The sequence below is a fragment of the Macaca thibetana genome, chromosome 7, assembly GCF_024542745.1.
Source record: "Macaca thibetana thibetana isolate TM-01 chromosome 7, ASM2454274v1, whole genome shotgun sequence".
Taxonomy (NCBI): Eukaryota; Metazoa; Chordata; class Mammalia; order Primates; family Cercopithecidae; genus Macaca; species Macaca thibetana.
In genome coordinates, this window is record NC_065584.1 from 3713846 (window position 1) to 3733591 (window position 19746).

The following is a 19746-nucleotide window of genomic DNA, read 5'->3' on the forward strand; positions in this document are numbered from 1 at the left end:
CACACCTGTAATCCCAGCACTTTGGGAAGCCGAGGCGGGCAGATCACAAGGTCAGGAGTTCAAGACCAGCCTGGCCAATATGGTGAAACCCCATCTCCACTAAAAATACAAAAATTAGCTGGGTGTGGTGGCGCGTACCTGTAGTCCCAGCCCCCAGACAGAAGAATTGCTTGAACCCAGAAGGCAGAGGCTACAGTGAGCCAAGATTGCACCACTGCACTCAAGCCTGGGCGGCAGAGTGAGACTGTCTTAAAACAACAAAAAAAAGGGATATAATTCACACAGCATACAATTCATCCATTTCAAGGATACAATTCAGTGGCTTCAGTACCTTCACAGACTTATCAGTTACGTCCACCACCACAATTAATTTTAGACATTTTTATCACCCAAAAAGAAGGCCCATACCTCTTAGCCATCACCCCACAACCTCCATACCCTCCAGAGCCTGGCAGCCGCAAATCTACTTTCTGTCTCTGTGGATTTGGCTATTCTGGACATTTCATATGAGTGGAGTCATGCAGTACAGGTTGAGCATCCTTAATCCGATAATCTAAAATGCTTCAAATCTGAAACTTTCTGAGCTCCACTGTGGCATGCAAAGGAAATACATGCTCATTGGAGCATTTTGGATTTTGGATTTCGGATTTCCAAATTAGGAAGGATGCTAAACAGGTAAATATAACGTAAATATTTAAAAATCTGAATGAATCCAATGTCTGAAATGCTTCTGGGTCCCCAGCATTTTAGTTAAGGGATATTAACCAAAACACACCATGTATGTGGTCCTTTGTGACCGGCTTCTTTCACTTAGGATGTTTTCAGCACAAAAGAATTTAATAATAATCCAGTAAAGAATTAAACTTAGGTGATATTTTAAGGCCTTTGTGTAAACTCTTTTGATGAGCTAGGTGCCTATTGTTAAATCCTTGTCTTAGCTCAGACTGCTGTAACAAAATATCATAGGCTGGATGGCTTAAACTATAGACATTTATTTCCCACCGTTCTGGAGGCTGGAAGTCCAAGATCAAGGTGCCTGCAAACTCAGTTCCCATTGAGTGTTCACTTCCTGGCTTGCAGAGAGCCGCCTTCTCACTGTGTCCCCACGTGGTGGAGAGAGAGTTTTAGTCTGTCTCCATTAACTTCATCATGGGGGGCCCCACCCTCATGACCTTGCCTAAACCTAATTACCTCCTAAAGACCCTACCTCCAGACACCATTACATTGGGGTTAGGGCTTCAACATAGAGATTTTGGGGGACATATTCAGTCCTGAACAATCCTCAATATTTTCATGTCTCAGAAGTTGTCATTCAGCAGGCGATTTTTCAAGCCAGAAATAGGTCTTGCTGCTTTATTAGCACTTGCTAGAAAAAGTATTATATCATTTTATGAAATGAGGGTATTTAACTACATAGAGTAAAATCACTTGTGGCTGCTGTTCTTTAACATACATGCATAGAAGTACTACAGTATTATAAGGTTTCATGACTTCTTTTACATTTTAAGCGAGGTTTTAAGGATTTTTTGATGAAATGTGATGAGTGTGATATAAGGATGTCATTTATTTCCAGCTTTTTGGACTGCAATCCAGTTTTTTTTTTTTTTTTTTTTTTTTTTTTTTTTTGAGACGGAATCCGAGGCTGGAGTGCAGTGCCATGATCTTGGCTCACTGCAACCTCTGCCTCCTGGGTTCAAGGGATTCTCCTGCCTCAGCCTCCGCAGTAGCTGGGATTACAGGCGCCTACCACCACTCCTGGCTAATTTTTGTATTTTTATTAGAGACAGAGTTTCACCATGTTGGCCAGGCTGGTCTCAAACTCCTGAGCTCATGATCTGCCCACCTTGGCCTCCCAAAGTGCTGGGATTACAGGCGTTAGCCACCGCGCCCAGCTTGCAACCCAGTTTTTATTGTTGTTGTTTTGTTTTGTTTTAAGAAAGAGTCTGGCTCTGTTGCCCAGGCTGTAGTGCAGTGGGGCAATCTCAGCTCACTGCAACCACCCCTCCTGGTTTCAAGCAGTTCTCTTGCCTCAGCCTCCTGAGTAGCTGGGATTATAGGCGCACGCCACCACACCTGGCTAAATTTTGTATTTTTAGTAGAAACGGGGTTTTACCATGTTGGCCAGGCTGATCTTGAACTCTTGACCTCAGGTGATCCACCTGCCTCGGCCTCCCAAAGTGCTGGGATTACAGGTGTGAGCCACCGCACCTGGCCTGCAGTCCAGTTTTTAAAAGTACATTTTATGTCCTGTTGAGTATACACATGGACGTGTGTATGCACTAGTGCTGTGGGCATCTGAAAGTTTAAGACAACTCTTACTATGGGAAGTACACTCTGATATTTTCTGTTCTATCCTAGTTCATTTCTTAAAAACGCTGGTTGCAAGCCACTAAAATGACGTAAAGGTGCTTCACTTGGTGATTCAGGCCATCGTTTTTGGTCCTTTTTGAATTTCCTGCTGCCTCCACAGTAAGGTGCATCATGTGGTGGGCTCAGGCCTGAAGCAGCTCCATGGAGTGGAGCAGATTTTCCTTTAGTTATACCGCACTCAGTCTCCTGTAATCATCATTGGCACTAGTCATTTCGTGTGCTCTGAAGAAGATGCATCGCAGATGTTCGCTCTTTCTTTGTTCCATGAGAACTCTGTCCTGGCTTCATCTCTGCTGTGCCTGTGAAATATTTCACACAAGGTGGCAGTGCATGCATGTAAATATACATCAGAACTTAATGCTACTTTTTCTTTTTTAATCTCCCTGGCAATGAGAATTTGACTTTTAATTAACGCAAATCATAAAAGTTGTATTTTGTGGTTTGTAGATTCGTAACCAGCTTAACCAGGAACAAAATTCAAAACTTCAGCAGCAGAAGGAACTCTTAAATAAGCGCAACATGGAGGTGGCCATGATGGACAAGCGAATCAGTGAACTGCGTGAACGTCTCTATGGGAAAAAAATTCAGGCATGTGAAAAAGTTTTTGTGAGATAAACTACTAAAGATAGTTTATCCAAGCATTGCTCATCTTCTGTAAGTAGCATTATGCTCCCCCTATCCTCTGTAGCTGATAAAACATAAATAGGCCATAAACCATCAAAAATGACAGAACAAAGTTCCTTCTCCCAACAACTCATTTAAATGTTTCCTAGTGTGTGGAGGCAAAACCATCCCCAGCCTGCACCCTTGCTCTCCGTGTCCTGGCCTTCCTTCCTCCCCATGTGTTTCTGCTGTCTCCTCTTCACCGGGGGATGTTGTTGGCTCTGGAGTCGCAGCATCTGTCATGGTCTGCACTCTGCCGTTTTAAGCTGTGCCAGTTTGAGCAAATTCCTTGACTTGCATAGCCTCATGTTCTTGCTGTAAAGTGATTTGTCCTACCTGCCCCATGAGTTGTTGTAAGCATTCTTATAAATAAGCCATGTGGAAGGATTTTGTAAACTCTTGACCAAAATGCTACATAAGGGGTTGTACTTCTAAAAAATCCTTATTTGATACTGAATTTCAAAGGTAGTAAATACTCGTTGAAAAAGTAATACAATAAAATACCCATTGAATAAATACTCATCGAAAAAATAATACAATAAAATACTCATTGAATAAATGCTCATTGAAAAAATGCGTATTTATTAACCTTTGAAATTCAGTATCAAAGATTTTGGACTTGCCAGCATCCACAATCACGAGTCAATTCCTTAAGATAAATCTCTTAAGATAAATACAGAAATATTTAAGGGAAAATGTGAAAGTCCTTTCCACCTGTTCTCTAGAGGTGGTAATTGCTAATGGTTCCAGTCTTTTCCTTAATAAAGACACAAAGGTGGCTGGGCGCAGTGGCTCACGCCTGTAATCCCAGCACTTTGGGAGGCCGAGGCGGGCGGATCACAAGGTCAGGAGATCGAGACCATCCTGGCTAACACAGTGAAACCCTGTCTCTACTAAAAAAAAATACAAAAAAATTAGCCGGGCGCGATGGCGGGCACCTGTAGTCCCAGCTACTCGGGAGGCTGAGGCGGGAGAATGGTGTGAATCCAGGGGGCGGAGCTTGCAGTGAGCCAAGATCGCGCCACTGCACTCCAGCCTGGGCAACAGAGCGAGACTCCATCTCAAAAAAAAAAAGACACAAAGGTACAGAACTTTAACTGAAAATGGGATTGCAGGAATTACACTAGTCTCACTGTCTCACCTAGTCTTTTTTTAAAGGTGTCTTTCCAGGTCATTACCTCATTCTGGTTGTACCATCTGAAAGCTATAACCAGAGCCTGTAACCCCTTTACCACCCTCTGTAGTCAGGCAGGGAGTCCTGAGTCTTGCTGCCACTCACAGTGCATTGGTGAGCACATGTATCACTGAGCCGCCTGCATGGAGGAGGGGCGCCTGCACGCTTTGTCTTTGGCCGGATGTGGCACTTGGCTTTTCTCGCACCTGTGGCACTCAGTTATTAAGGGAGCAGTGCCTGAATGCAGAGCTGCGTACACTCTGCCCTCGTGGTAGGAGAGTGGCACACCCACTCTGCTGACCCACCAGCAAGGACGCCCTTCCCACATCTCCCTTCTGCGTATAGTTTGGTGACAGAAGAGTGTCCTCTTGTTAGTCTCTGCTTCTCTGAAAGATGCTCTGAGGAGGCAGCATGGGCTTGAGGGACTTTGCCTAGGGGGAGTGGGTTTAGAGGGTGGTAGACGAAGAAGGGGGCTTCCAGTTCTGTGGGTGTCACAGTTTCTTATTTACAAATCTGCCCTTCTTTTAAAAAAACAAAACAGTGAGTTTAAAGGTCAGTAATTTGTACAACTTTATGATTTCAGATATTGGTTTTCCTTTTTCTCAAGATTAACAACAAAGAGGCCATGTAAGAGAGAGGCTGCAAGCACTTTCTCTGTGCTTACGTATGCTCTTCAGTAATGGCGTAGTAGTCAGGGCTCCCCAGAGAAAGAGAACCAGTAGCGCGCGCGTGCACACGTGTGTGTGTGTGTGTGTGTTTGTGTAGAGAAAGGAAGAGAGATTTATCTTAAGGAATTGGCTCACGTGATTGTGGACGTGTGTGTGTGTGATTTAAAGAATTGACTCACATCATGGTGGACATTGGCAAGTCCAAAATCTGTGAGGCTGGCCAGCAGCCTGGAGGCCCGGGAGAGATGTTGCAGCTGGAGTCCGAAGGCCGACTCTAGGCAGGATCGCGCTTTCTCAGGGCATCTCTCTGTTTCTCTTAGGGCATTCCACTGATTGGATGGGGCCCACCCACCTTCTAGAGGGTCATCTGCTTTACTCAAATCCAGCAATTTAAAAGTTAATCTCATCCAGATTGGAGACTGTTATTCTAAGTGAAGTAACTCAGGAATGGAAAACCAAACATCGTTATGTTCTCACTCATAAGTGGGAGCTAAGCTATGAGGATGCAAAGGCATAAGAATGACACAGTGGACTTTGGGGACTCAGGGGGAAAGGGTGGGAAGGGGGTGAGGGATAAAAGACTATAAATTGTGTGCAGTGTACCAGTGCTTGAGTTCACCATATCTCACAAATCACCACTAAATAACTTACTCATGTAACCAAACACCACCTGTTTCCCAATAACCTATGGAAATTTAAAAAAAAAAAAACAAATTAATCTCATCTAGAAAATACCTTTTCCATAACATGTAGTCTGGTGTTTGGCCAAATAACTGGTTACTAGCCAAGGTGATGTATAAAGTTAACCATCACAAATAGCTAGATTCATTCCACCTACACTTCAAGGGATCGCCTTGAAGCAGTCAGTATTTTTTATTTTTGCAGAGATGCGTCTCCACCCTGAGGTCCTAGGCACCTTTGAGCAGTTGTGAAAGCCATGACCCCTCACCCCAAGATGACCTATGAAATGATCTCTGCTCACGCATGTAGAATCTTACAGACAATCAGATGGGTTATGCATCCCATTTAGAGCCTATATTGACATCTCGAGGAGTCAGTAGTTCTCTAGAATCCCTATTCCAGGCCCCGTTGTTCCTGAGCAGTGTTACGTGAACAGTGTCCTCTCTCTGTGGCTCTGTGTCCTGGCTGAGAAGGGCAGCGCTGCCTTCAGGGAACTGGGCTCATTGCTCGGAGTCAGAGTCTTCTCTGCTCACTGTGCCCCATGTGGCTTGGACAGTACCAACTACAGCCCTTATCCTGACTTTACAGGTGTGGGCACAGAGGCCAAGTCACCTGCCCAAAGCAGCACAGTGAGTAAGTGACAGAAGAGGGAATTCGAAGCCAGGCTCAGGCCTAGGATTTGACCAATGTCTCTGTGCCCACCTAAGGGAGGAAGAGCATCCTGAGTAAGAGGGAAGCTACATGTGGATCACGGGGAAGTCGCTCTGCCCTGGTGTCAGCTCATGTGTACGGCTCCGGATGGGTGGGTGTTGTCAGAGAATTGCTCATAGGAAGCTACAGTTCCTTCTCTGCAGTCTCCCCTTCTAGATGCCGATCTTTCCAGATGACACGCTTCCTAAAAACAAACCACTGCGTGATTGGTTTCTGTCCGAGCTGGCAGTCTCTTGCACTAGGCTTAGGATTTCTTTTAATTTAGGGGAATCTTGACTCTCATTTCTTCCCAATTTGTAGCTGAACCGTGTGAATGGCACGTCATCACCACAGTCACCTCTGAGCACATCCGGCAGGGTCGCTGCTGTGGGGCCTTATATCCAGGTTCCCAGTGCCGGAAGCTTTCCTGTCCTGGGGGACCCCATAAAGCCCCAGTCTCTCAGTATTGCCTCAAATGCTGCTCATGGAAGATCCAAATCCGGTGAGTGGTCCTGGCCCTCTTTGTAGGGGAGAGTTTGTGAGCAGGGAATGGGGCTTGCGGTGGAGGGGTAGGGGGCGTGGCAGGCTCCTGAGGCTCTGACCCACACATCATCAGACTCCAGGCTCAGTCTCCCCCTGAGGCATGTGGGGAGCTGTGTTCCCCCGTGGTAACAACTCCAAAAAGAAACAAGTTATTTTTACTGAACCAGAGGTCTCTATTGTGTGGTTTTTCAAAACACAAATGATTAATTAAAACTCTGATCCATGGGCTGGGCGTGGTGGCTCACATCTGTAATCCCAGCACTTTGGGAGGCTGAGGCGGGTGGATCACCTGAGGTCAGGAGGTCAAGACCAGTCTGGCCAACATGGTGAAACCCCGTCTCTACTAAAAATACAAAAATCAGCTGGGTGTGGTGGCGTGCACCTGTAATCCCAGCTACTCGGGAGGCTGAGGCAGGAGAATCACTTGAACCCAGGAGGCGGAGCTTGCAGTGAGCCAAGATCGTGCCACTGTGCTCCAGCCTGGGCAACAAGAGTGAAACGTCATCTCAAAAAAAAAAAAAAGCTGACCCACAAGTGTCCTCTCCTACTGCAGGTTTAGTTACCCTGAGGACACTGAGGGCCGGCATGGATGCCTCACCACAACTCAGCTGCAGCCAGCCAGGTGGAGGGGCTGCCCCTACAAACAGAGCTCTGTCCTCATTGATCAAAGTCCACACATCATTGCTTTGGTCTTGACCTCACAATGGTACTGTGTGATGGACTTGGGCCTCCAGCTCCGTGCTCCAGTGTAGTCCACGGGTGGCGTCCCTGCCAAGCAGAGGGCAAGCTGTTCGTGGAGAGTCTGTTTCTCAACCAATGCATTAAAAGTGTTGGGACTTCCTTGCAGTAAGACTTTATGACTGGGGTTGACACATTTCCCTTAACACACGGCGTCAGGAATCCCTGTCCTGATGTATTGAAACACGCCTTCATTTATGAAAACAGTACTGTTAACTCTCTGGCCATCAGGCCTGTGTTTTGAGCCCCCTTTTCAGCATTGGTGGTGGATTTGTGCTTATCTTTGTTTGCTTCATTTTCTCTTGCCTGCCCCCCAGGAGGGACAGCGACACATCTGTTGCCCCCACTGGGGAGCTTGGGGCTTGTTCTGAACTCCAGAAGAGAAGGCCATCACCAGCCCTTGTGAGCCACAAGCCCCCACTCAGATCCCTTATGGCCGTGTCTCAGCAGCCACATAAAGTGTGGGGTTGGCATGAACCCCTAACTACAGCTTGCTCTGCTAAGCTGTTATTTATAGTTTTAACCACCCTGTGGTAGGAGTAGCTATTTGTCTGTTTCCAGTGGGAGGTAATTAGCACAGCCAGCTACTTCTCTGCTGACTTCGTTTGAAAAACTCCCCAAGCTGAGAATATCTGCTGTTTCCCATCCCTGTTGGTGTCTGCTGTGCTGCCTCAAGGGGTTGCAGGAAGGAAATGCCTTCACAAAGCCGTGGTCCTAGTCTCTGCTGTGGTTTAAAGTCATGGACACAGGAAACCTGTGCTCACCTTCAGAGTGGGGACAGAAGCTCAGCCCAGAGGTGGAGCTGGGGTGTGAAACCTCCTGGCAGGGACTCTAATCCCTCGCTGTTGGCTGTCCTGGTTCTGTGTCACACAGATGGCCACAGTAAACCCAGAGTGACCAGCTCATGGACAGTGTCAGACCTCGACGTCGGGCCTAACTATGGCTCCTCGCGGCCCTCTGCAAGCCCATTTGTAAACCGTATGTTGGCTGACAAGCTTAGTGGGAAGCTATGTCCTCTTTAATATGTACAAAATCAACTGTCACTTGTTTTTCCAAACTGACAAAGGTCTGCTCATCACATCTAGACTTGAAAAAGATGCCACACAAACATAATTTGTCCCTTTCTTCAACAGACAGGTACGGAGTTTGGGTGGGGCCACATGTACCCTCCCATCCTCAGAAAGGGTGTGACACCGAGGGACAGATGCTGGCATAGCATGGGTTTTGTTTTGGAGGGTTTTTTGTTTGTTTTTACAAAATTAAGATAATTTTCTGAGTTTATTATGAGGCTTTTAGTTTTACAGTCATACTAAAAGATAATTGTTCCTCTACAGTGAAAATAAGTGATTTTCCTTCTATATCTCTTGCCTTGTTCTGAAGAAAGGAGAAAATTGCTTTTTGGTCCCCACTATGGCTGATTTCCATAAAACTTCCTGTTGCTGGGTGGTTTCTGAAGCAGCTGGACAGCCACATTCCCTGTGACCCTGAGAGCACAGGCCCTGTTCTTGGGGAGCCTGCAGGTTTCTGGACACACATCCTCCAGGCCACACGGAGCAAGATGGCCGTTGGTCCAGGGGCCTTGGAATGCCTCGCCAGGACCCACGGGGCTTGACTAGAGCTGTCGCAGAAGCTGCTGCCTGGAGCCAGCAGTGATGTTTAGCAGCGTCATACTTTAGCAGCCCAGCAGTGTATGCAGCTGGGGTTGCAGTGCTGCTGCATCGGGTCGGTTTGGCTTAGGAGCCAGCCATGTGAGGCTGCGGCTGGTGGGCCCCTCTGTTGCCCAGGCGCTCAGAGTGCAGTTGGGAAGCTTCCTTGTCATGTTCTATGAGTCCAGAGTTCTGGCTCAAGCGTTGTTGTGAGGACCAATCATTTTCCTGCTGCTGCTTAGTTGCCTGTGCTGGCAGATGGGATAGGGAAGGGGATGTGCTGTTCCTGCCAGGAGGGCCCAAAACAGTCCCTCTGATTTCTGTCTGTCCCATATTGCTGGTGGCGCTGGAAGTGCTGAACACTTTAGTTCACTTCAGCACCTGTTCCTGTGAAAGAAAACCCAGGAACCTGTGTTGTAATGGACTTTAGGCCACTGTGAGGGGTCCTGTGTTACCAGGGGACACTTCTGCACCCTTTTTCAGTTTGGAAAATACTCCATAAAGAACGTATCATTTCAGTGGCTTTCCTAAAAACTTGGGGTTGATGACTGGCTTTCTAATCACTGCAACAGAACGATAGCCTGCTCCTCCTGCTACGCACATCAGTGGGGACTTGCATGGGCCTCCTGTGATCATAAGTGACCTTAGAGGGCAGAACTTTTTATCTCAGTAATGAAAGTGCTACAGGTCAAACCTGTTATGAAGTCAAAAGATCAATCTTTTCTATTGCTCTATGTAATTGTGTTTATAAACAGTGTTTCAAAAGTAAGGGCCAGTGCTTGTTTTATTTGGTGGTGCTAATGTAATGGATTTGACCTGTGTTGAAATAGGGCGCAGCCCCGGGCCCGCACCAGTGGAACCTTGGTTTGGCGTGAGTCTCTGCTAACACTTGAGGCGATTTGGGCATTGGCAGTGAGCTGCCAGCAGAGCCCATCCCTTGGTCTTGTGCACGGGTCTGTGGGCGCTGGAGGAGATCAGTTGTGCATGTGGCTGGTGGTCAACCACTTGGTTAATGGATCAGCATCAGAATGGGATGTCCCAGTGCTGTTTTTGTTTCTGGCAGGGTGTTATTCTTAGGTTGGTTCAACTAACATCAAGAATAGTTTTACTTAAGTTCTGTGTTCTTTTCAAGCTAATGATGGAAACTGGCCAACATTAAAACAGAATTCTAGCTCTTCAGTGAAACCAGTGCAGGTGGCTGGTGCAGACTGGAAGGATCCGAGCGTGGAGGGGTCTGTCAAGCAGGGCACCGTCTCCAGCCAGCCTGTGCCCTTCTCAGCACTGGGAGCCGCGGAGAAGCCGGTAGGCAAGCTCTTCAACAGAGCTCTTTTCTGCCTTAGTACTAATCTAAAGGGTATGACTTGTCAGGAGGCAAGTTAATCCTGTTATTGTCCAGACAACACCCGAAGTCCTGAGAGGGTTACTGGGCGCCAAGAGCCTGAGCGGCCCATGAGTACACACACCTTTCGGTCAGAACTTTTGCAGACAGGCAATGAGCTCAACAGTGTGCCCCATGCCCTGGTCCCAGCCAATTTGACGGATTACAAATCCTACTGTGTATTCTTTCGGGAATGTGGGTGGAAATATGCTTAACTGCTCAAAGGGTGACTTTGTTTTTCTTCTTAACACCTAAACTTAGGGCACCGAGATGGGTAAAGTGCCACCTCCCATCCCGGGTGTAGGCAAACAGCTGCCTCCAAGCTATGGGACATACCCAAGTCCCACACCTCTGGGTCCTGGGTCGACAAGCTCCCTGGAAAGGAGGAAGGAAGGCAGCCTGCCCAGGCCCAATGCAGGCCTGCCAAGTCGACAGAGGCCCACCCTGCTGCCCCCCACAGGCAGTGCTCCCCAGCCAGGCTCTTCACAACAGATTCAGCAGAGGATTTCTGTACCGCCAAGTCCCACGTACCCGCCAGCGGGACCACCTGCATTTCCAGCTGGGGACAGCAAGCCTGAACTCCCACTGACAGTGGCCATTAGGCCCTTCCTGGCCGATAAAGGATCAAGGCCACAGTCTCCCAGGAAAGGACCCCAGACAGTGAATTCAAGTTCCATATACTCCATGTACCTCCAGCAAGCCACACCACCTAAGAATTACCAGCCGGCAGCACACAGCGCCTTAAATAAGTCAGTTAAAGCAGGTAGAGTGGGTTTATACTCTCCTTTTCTTGGGCTAGAAAATTATACTTTTAATTAAGAAAATACTAATGCATATCTTTATATTTGGGCCATGTGCTATTTAGGGTCAAACTTAATTCTTACGTAAAAGTACAGCCTTGGGTGTCAGTGGGAGAAGGGAATGGAAGCTGGAATGCATAGAGGAGGCCGTTTTGCAGATGGCTCACGGTTCTCTGACTTCCTGTCTGAGCAGCCACCTCCCTGTGCTACTTAGGAAATCCAGCTGCAGGAAGGGTGAGATGTTGAGAATTTCCTCTTTTCCTTCTGTTCCATGGTAACTTGTGCCAGGAGCTGTCCAGTGAGCAGAGGGTGGCCTTGACCATTGGCCCTCCTGGCAGTGGCTGAACCCAACCCCTGGGCATGGGCAATTTAAGGAGGGCATCTGCTGCTTAGGAGCCTCCCCCATAGCCCAGAGGAGAGGAAAGCCTTGGTTTGGGTTATGGAGCTCAGATGTTCTAAGAAGGCAGCTGAGAGAAGGTAGCTTAGTTCCACACCTACCACAGAGGCCGATGGTGTTTCCAGCTCTTATGGGAGGAAGCCGCGGGTCAGTTCTAGGTTAGGGCCTCCTTAGACATTCCTGGGCATTGGCTGCAGCTTCTAGACTCATAGTTGAGGGATTCCTGGACGTGCCTGGTCACTCCCTGCACAGGGACCTCCCAGGTGGTGGTGCAGTGTTCCCTTGTGGGGAGGGTTATGGCCATGGTGGGAAAGGCTTAGACCATTCTCAAGAGCTCCTGGACTTCCAGGTAAAACCTTCCTGCTCTGAGGAGGCGCGTGTTTCTCCGTCACCTGAGTTAGTCCGAGAATCAGATGCATGTTTAGTGGTTTTTGTCTTTTTCCTTGGCCAGAAGACAGGCAGGCTTGTCTGCGGCGGGAAAGTTGGGTTAGCAACCTATTTTTTTCTTCTGAAAAAGCTCCAGTTCTGGAAACCCAAATATAAAAACCGACACATAAGAGAGGCACTGCACCTTTCAGAAGGAGTCAGTGGAGGCTCTAGGAGGAGGAGGTTTCCTCAGAGATTTGAAATGAGAATTGAAGAACAGCAGCAGATGTATATATGTCTCTTTGCAGGAGCCTGCCTCTGGTGTAATCATAGGTGTGTATGACTAGATCTCTGCAGTGAGGTCGAAATTGCCTCTGTCCTTTGTGTCTCTTGCAGTGTATGGTAAGCCTGTTTTACCTTCGGGTTCAACATCTCCATCGCCGCTGCCGTTTCTTCACGGGTCGCTGTCCACGGGCACACCACAGCCTCAGCCACCCTCAGAAAGTGCTGAGAAAGAGCCCGAGCAGGACGGCCCCGCCGCCCCCACAGATGGCAGCACCGTGGAGAGCCTGCCACGGCCACTCAGCCCCACCAAGCTCACGCCCATCGTGCATTCGCCACTGCGCTACCAGAGTGACGCGGACCTGGAGGCCCTCCGCCGGAAGCTGGCCAACGCGCCCCGGCCCCTGAAGAAGCGCAGCTCCATCACAGAGCCCGAGGGCCCCGGCGGGCCCAACATCCAGAAGCTGCTGTACCAGCGCTTCAACACCCTGGCCGGCGGCATGGAGGGCACCCCTTTCTACCAGCCCAGCCCCTCCCAGGACTTCATGGGCACCTTGGCCGATGTGGACAATGGAAACACCAATGCCAATGGAAACCTGGAAGAGCCCCCCCCTGCCCAGCCTACAGCCCCACTCCCCGCCGAGCCTGCCCCGTCGTCAGATGCCAATGATAATGAGTTACCTTCCCCCGAACCAGAGGAGCTCATCTGTCCGCAAACCACCTACCAAACTGCCGAGCCGGCGGAGGACAATAACAACAATGTGGCCACGGTCCCCTCCACGGAGCAGATCCCAAGTCCTGTGGTCGAGGCCCCATCTCCAGGGGAAGAGCAGGTCCCTCCAGCACCTCTTCCCCCTGCCAGCCACCCTCCTGCCACCTCCACGGTGGGTGTCATTGCTAGACCAAAGCCTGGCCTTCCTGGTCATTGATGCAACTAGGACCTCTGGGGTCCTCCCTTGGTCAGGCTGTGCTGGGAGCAGTGAGAACCAGGGATGTCCCTGAGTTAGGTCTTGTGGGGAGGACGGACAGTCACACAGACCAATGGGGCATGAAAAGGCATGACAAATGGGGCTTGGCCACACTGTGCATGTGGCCAGGGAGCTCCAGACAGCTGGTCAGGGAGCTCCAGAGGCTTTCCTGAGGAAGGGGAGCTGTCGCTGGCACCTGAAGGTCTTGTAGAGAGATGAGGGAAGAAGCAACTAGACAAAGGCCCTGGGTGGGAGGTCAGTGTTGATGGAGCAGAGAGGGAGCCAGGCGCCATCTCAGGGAACCCTCGGTGGGGTTTTCTCCACTAGGATCTGGTGCCGTAGCGGGAAGAACCCTATCGCATGTGGGCAGGAACGAGCTGCTGGCTCCCATCAGCTACTTGGCAGTCACACGCCACCCTCCCTCCCACAGGGTCTTCCGAGGAGTGGCCAGAAGCTCAAACACAACCGTGTCCCTCTGTGAGTGAGCCAGGGACTCAGGCCCCAGGGCAGTGCTCTCCCTTATAGTGAGCATAGAGTGGCCCTGCCCCTTATTGAGGTGGTCACCTGGGTGCTGCTACTGCTGCCACACCAGGGATGCTTCACAGAGCCACTGTCTTTGGGCTTTAGCTCTCACCACTCTTTCGCAGCAGGCGTGGGTTCTTAGACTTTAGTGGACCAGCTCTAACTGGAAAGCTTGCTTCCTTCCCAACAGAGCAAGCGGACCAACTTGAAGAAGCCCAACTCGGAGCGGACAGGGCATGGGCTGAGAGTCCGGTTTAACCCCCTGGCACTGCTTCTAGACGCATCTCTGGAAGGAGAGTTCGATCTGGTGCAGAGGATCATCTACGAGGTGAGCTGCAGCTGGGGACCAGTGCACGCTGCTGGGGGCGAGGGGGCGGGCACTCACAGGCCATGTGTCCTAGGTGGAAGATCCCAGCAAGCCCAACGATGAAGGGATCACCCCACTGCACAACGCCGTCTGCGCTGGCCACCATCACATCGTGAAGTTCCTGTTGGACTTTGGCGTCAACGTGAATGCTGCTGATAGTGATGGATGGTGAGGCCCTGTGGGGGTGTGGGGTGGAGAGATTTACTTTCCCTACTTTACATAAGGAAAACATGCATGTTCTAGACAAACAGGAAGCACGGAAGAGAATTAGAGCAAGAACACCCATCATTTCATCCTTAAAAGATAGCTGTTGCCAGGGTTTCCTTGCCTGTCTTTCCAGCCTTTTCTCTTGATGATTTTGTTAAAAACATGGCTGTGCGGCCGGGCGCGGTGGCTCAAGCCTGTAATCCCAGCACTTTGGGAGGCCGAGACGGGCGGATCACGAGGTCAGGAGATCAAGACCATCCTGGTGAACACAGTGAAACCCCGTCTCTACTAAAAAAAATACAAAAAACTAGCCGGGCGAGGTGGCGGGCGCCTGTAGTTCCAGCTACTCCGGAAGCTGAGGCAGGAGAATGGCGTGAACCCGGGAGGCGGAGCTTGCAGTGAGCTGAGATCTGGCCACTGCACTCCAGCCTGGGCGACAGAGCAAGACTCCGTCTCAAAAAAAAAAAAAACAAACAAAAAAAACATGGCTGTGGTTATGCTCCTTCTGTGCCCCATCATTAACATTGCAATCTAAGCATTCTGTGAATCATTCCATCTTCCCCTTTTCATGTGTTCCATATGAACTCTTCACACTCTATGCTCCATGTGAAAAGCAGCCTCGGCATCCCCCTGGGTCAGGCATGTAGGTTGTTGCATTGTTCATTTCCGTTTGCCTTCGGGAGCTATGCTGCTGGGCGAGACACATTGGTCTCCTGTGGGGGTTATTTTGAACTTTTAGACAGCTGTCATTGTGTTGTTTTTGAATCGTGGTAAAATACACATAACATAAAATTTCACATCTTAGCTATTTTTAAATGTGTGTTTCAGTGTATTATGTACATTCACATCACCATGCAGTGTGGCGTGAATATCTGTGGATTGGCCATTTCTTAACCCATTCCCTGTGCCCCCTTTTCAAAATGTATGTATGGTCTGAAACAATTGACTCATGGAAATCATGCCTTTAAAGAAACAACACAGAGACTTGATGGCACAAAGGCGAACGCCTTCCATGAGATTCCTTAGAGGGAAATCTCTGAGGGCCGTGACCTACAGGACAGGCAGTGCCAGGCCTGCACCTTCACCTGTGCTCTATTCCAGGACGCCGCTGCACTGCGCTGCCTCTTGTAACAGCGTTCACCTCTGCAAACAGCTGGTGGAGAGTGGTGCCGCCATTTTTGCCTCAACCATAAGCGACATTGAAACTGCTGCAGACAAGTGTGAGGAGATGGAGGAAGGCTACATCCAGTGCTCCCAGTTTCTATACGGTATGCAGGGGAGGCCTGGGGCCACAGTGGTGCTCTCTGCCGTGGTACTGCCGTGGCACTGCCGTGGTACTGCCATGGTACTGCCATGGCAATAGTCGGCAGGTGCCAGAGAAGCTTCAGCACAGCTTTCTGTTTGTTTTTTTAAGACAGGAGACAAGGTCTCATTCTGTCACCCAGGCTGGAGTGCAGCGTTGCGATCATGGCTCACTGCAGCCTCGACCTTCCAGGCTCAATTGATCTTCCCACCTTAGCCTCCCAAGTAGCTGGGACTACGGCCTTGTCCCACCACAACCAGCTAATTTTTTGTACTTTTTTTTTTTTTTTGTAGAGACTGTTTTTCGCCACGTTGTCCAGGGTGGTCTCGAACTCCTGGGCTCAAGCGATCTGCCCACTTTAAGCCTTCTAAAGTGCTGGGATCACAGGTGTGAGCCACCGTGCCCGGCAGCACAGCATTCTCGAGCTGTTCCACCTTCTTCAGGGGCAGCCAGGATGTCTCAGTCGAGTGAAGGTCACACTGCCCCTTTTTTCATTCCTGAAAACATGTTTGAAAGTCCATGTTGTTAGAAAGATTCTCTGCCAGATTCCCAAGAAAACAGAATGACTTGGCTGTGCTCTGCATAGATGTTTTGCACCCTTGCTTCCGGAAGCAAGGCCAGCTCCATTCCTGGGGTGGCCTGGGGCCCTGGCCATTCCCCGGAAACATCTGATGAATGAGGCTCATGTCCTAATTAAGCTGCTTTAGCCAGGGCCACATTTTCCAAGCAATGGAACATCTTCTCTATTCTGAGTATTAAACAGTCCCGAGTCACTTATTCCACACATTAGTTGAGAACATACTGTGTGCCCTACACTGGACCCTAGGGTTGAAATTATCCATGAAAATAGCCAGGTGATGCCCTCCTTGGCCCAAGCTCCCGCAACAGAGCCAAGCAACAAATTCTCAGGCTGTGTGGTAGGGCTGGGGAGGCACAGCAGCCCCCAGGTGAGTCCAGCCAGTGTGAGGAGGAGGCTGCAGTCACAGTGGCACCACCAGAGGGAGGGGAAGCTGCCCACGGTCACCACAACTGGGCCTCGGAAGCCGTGTCCCCGCAGAAGGCCCTTTGTCAGGGACCCACAAGTAGCTGTTCGGTCAGGGCTCAGTTGTGTGTAGTTTGTTCATTGCCATCGAAGCACAGTCACAGCTGCTCTAGTTAGTGACTTTAGAAATCTGTTCTCGCTGTGATTGCTAAGTGTCACCTTAGGAACAGCACACCTTTGCCCTGGGACTCAGGAGCTCGTTTGTCCCGTCTGTCCTGCAGGGCTTAGGGCCAGCAGCAGGAGCAGCAGCAGCAGCAGCTGGGCCGGGCAGGGGAAGTGTCAGGAGGTATCAGGTGGGAGCCCTAGTCTCCAATAGTCTCTCATCTCCCACGCTGGCCTCTGTGGGGCCTGCTGAGAGCAGCCTCGGCAGCAGCATGACCGTGTCCTATTCCTTGAGCAGGGTCCCTCTCTGCAGGCCACCCTCTGCTGAGGCCTGACCATTGCTCTCTGGTTCCAGGGGTGCAGGAAAAGCTGGGTGTGATGAACAAAGGTGTGGTGTATGCTCTGTGGGACTACGAGGCCCAGAACAGTGATGAGCTGTCCTTCCACGAAGGGGACGCCCTCACCATCCTGAGGCGCAAGGACGAAAGCGAGACTGAGTGGTGGTGGGCTCGCCTTGGAGACCGGGAGGGCTATGTGCCCAAAAACCTGCTGGGGGTGAGCACTCAGGTTACGTACTGGGAAACCTGCTGTCCTTGTCTGTACAGCATGCGGTCCTGTCATGCTGTGGGGCTGGGGAGGGAGGCTTGTGCTTTTTCTGAGCCTCAGCAGCCCCCTCTGTATAGGGGGAGGTGCCTACTTGGCAGTGCTGGCATGAGGCTCAGGCAGGGCCCCAGGAGGTTCCCCTGGCCATGCTCACAGCGTGGAGGCCGAGTGCCCCAGTGAGGGGCAGCTCAATGAGCTCGGTTCATGATGAACTTCAACAAGCAGCCCAGCTCACCCCACCCACACTTTCCCCAATCTAGAAATCTCTGCAGCCTAGAAATTTCTCCATCGGAGGAGAGAGGTGGGAACGTGCAGGCTGCTAGCTCTGTGTTGGACTTGTGATTCCATCAGTCCTCTGGCAGAGGGAGCTGCCTCTGCTCTCTCTATGTGCCCTGCGGAGCTGCCAGGGGCTCCCTGTTGAGCCAAGGTTCCTGGCCAGGCAAACACAGCAGGGAGCCAGGCAGAGACCCTTGCCCAGGGGAGCTGATGACCTTGAGAGCCACAGGCAGTCACAAGTCTTTAGGTGGCATGAAGTGCTGTGAGAGAAATAGGATATTCTGGGGGTACGAGGCACATCTGAAAGGGGGCTGGGTGGGTCTCAGCATAGAGGTGCAGCCGAGCATGGGCCTGAGGGAGAAGGGTGCTGCACGGCTGTCCAGGGTGGCTGAGGTGAGGAGCAGGGGTCGGGTCTGGCTGGCCCTGCTCCGTATGTGTGGCTTCCTGTCCTGACGCGGCTCCGTTGCTTCCCAGCTATATCCACGGATCAAACCCCGACAGCGAACGCTCGCCTGAACTTCCTTTTGGAGCACCGCATGGTCTTGCCAGCTACCAGGAGCCACTGAAGAGATTATTGTGCCGTTTTCCCAGGAAAGCTGAAGCTAGAAAATGGTCTTAATGGTGCTCACTTCAGCAGACAGCGTCCACAATGTGAATCCTACAGTTTCCAGGTGAGGCCCTTTCTCCAGTTTGCCCATAACTGGGAGAGGTACTTTCGCCTCCAAGGACTGAATTTTGCCAATTACTATAAATCCAAATAAATACCCGCTTTCAAAACACCCACCCCTCTTGCCATTAAGAAGGTCCCATAACCCCTAGTTGGTTGCCAGTGAAGACAGCTCTTACTGACTTGGCCCCGAGGCCATCACCCCCTCCAGCAGTGAACACTGTCCGTGGCTGTGAGGCCTGCTCCCCTGCGACAGCCCTGCCTCCTGTCACCGAATCGGACACTCATCTTTTCTCACACTCCCCACACACGATCCTTCTTCCTCCCTTCATCACCAAAGGAGCCTCTGTATGGAAACGTGTCCAGTGTTGCTGCCCGACGTGTATGCCTCCCAGCAGCCACTCTGCCTGGCCGCCTTGGGGGTTCTGCTTCCTGTTCCAGTTCACCTAAAGGCTGATTGTGCAGGCCCAGCACTGTGGCTGGACTGCCACGCCACGGGCACCAGGACCCCTAAGACCAAGTGACAATCGGAAGAGCCTCAGCGTATACTCTTCTCCTGTGATTTTACAGCCTCTCATGCTGCTCAGTGTGGTTCTCAGCCCTGCAAGCTCAAATTCAGTTCTCTGAATGGAGTCAGGTGCTGGAGGCCGTGGCAGCGGAGGGTAGTCAGGGTTGGGGCTGGGGGTGGACTGGCGTGAGGGCAGACCAGGGCCAGGTAGACGGGGCTGTTTGGTGTCTGAAGGATGGCAGGTGCCTGGCATCAGGAGGGGCCGCCACCAAGGGGCAGCAGCTGGGGCAGAGGAGATGGGGTCAGGGGCCACCCCCCTCTGCTGATCTCCCTGCCTGGGCTGGCTGGGAGGACACCACCTTTGTCCCAGGCCCAGCCTCGAGGCGAGGAGGACGCTTCACTGCGGTGTGAATTGTACGTACAGGCTTTTTATATACCAAAAGTATTTTTTGACTAGACCATTCAAAGCTACCCGAACTATGTTGGAAATTTTTTTTCTCATTAAAATACAGGCCCTTAGGCTCTATTTTTCATGTATGAGTCTTGTGTGTAATTTATGTATAAATGTATCGAGTCACTGATGCAGCACTGTAGCCCATCACCCTGGAGCATTGACTGTACATAGTGTGGTGAAGAAAACTGAATGCCATTGTAGAGCAGCCCGGCCACAGGAACGTGGCCACTGCCACCCAACGCTGCTGACGCTGTGTAAATGTGCACAATAAACCCGTCTCACCCCGGCGGCTGTGAGTCTTGTTTCTGGAGCCAGACTGCGCTGCGGCACG

At 50.6% G+C, this 19746-nt stretch overlaps 1 protein-coding gene across 4 annotated transcripts in view; it reads left to right on the forward strand.

Annotated features, from left to right (window-relative positions):
• The window catches only part of PPP1R13B (protein phosphatase 1 regulatory subunit 13B), a 122565-nt gene extending 102862 nt beyond the window's left edge, over positions 1-19703 (forward strand). For all 4 annotated transcript variants that reach the window (XM_050798366.1, XM_050798367.1, XM_050798368.1 and 1 more), the window contains 10 exons: positions 2818-2958; positions 6568-6748; positions 10306-10475; positions 10813-11314; positions 12511-13280; positions 14077-14214; positions 14288-14421; positions 15562-15728; positions 17263-17462; positions 18261-19703. In XM_050798366.1, coding sequence (XP_050654323.1) covers positions 2818-2958; positions 6568-6748; positions 10306-10475; positions 10813-11314; positions 12511-13280; positions 14077-14214; positions 14288-14421; positions 15562-15728; positions 17263-17462; positions 18261-18302 — 2445 coding nt within the window. In that variant the 3' untranslated portion in view covers positions 18303-19703. The remainder of the gene's footprint in view (positions 1-2817; positions 2959-6567; positions 6749-10305; positions 10476-10812; positions 11315-12510; positions 13281-14076; positions 14215-14287; positions 14422-15561; positions 15729-17262; positions 17463-18260) is intronic.
• The last annotated feature ends 43 nt before the right edge of the window (positions 19704-19746 follow it).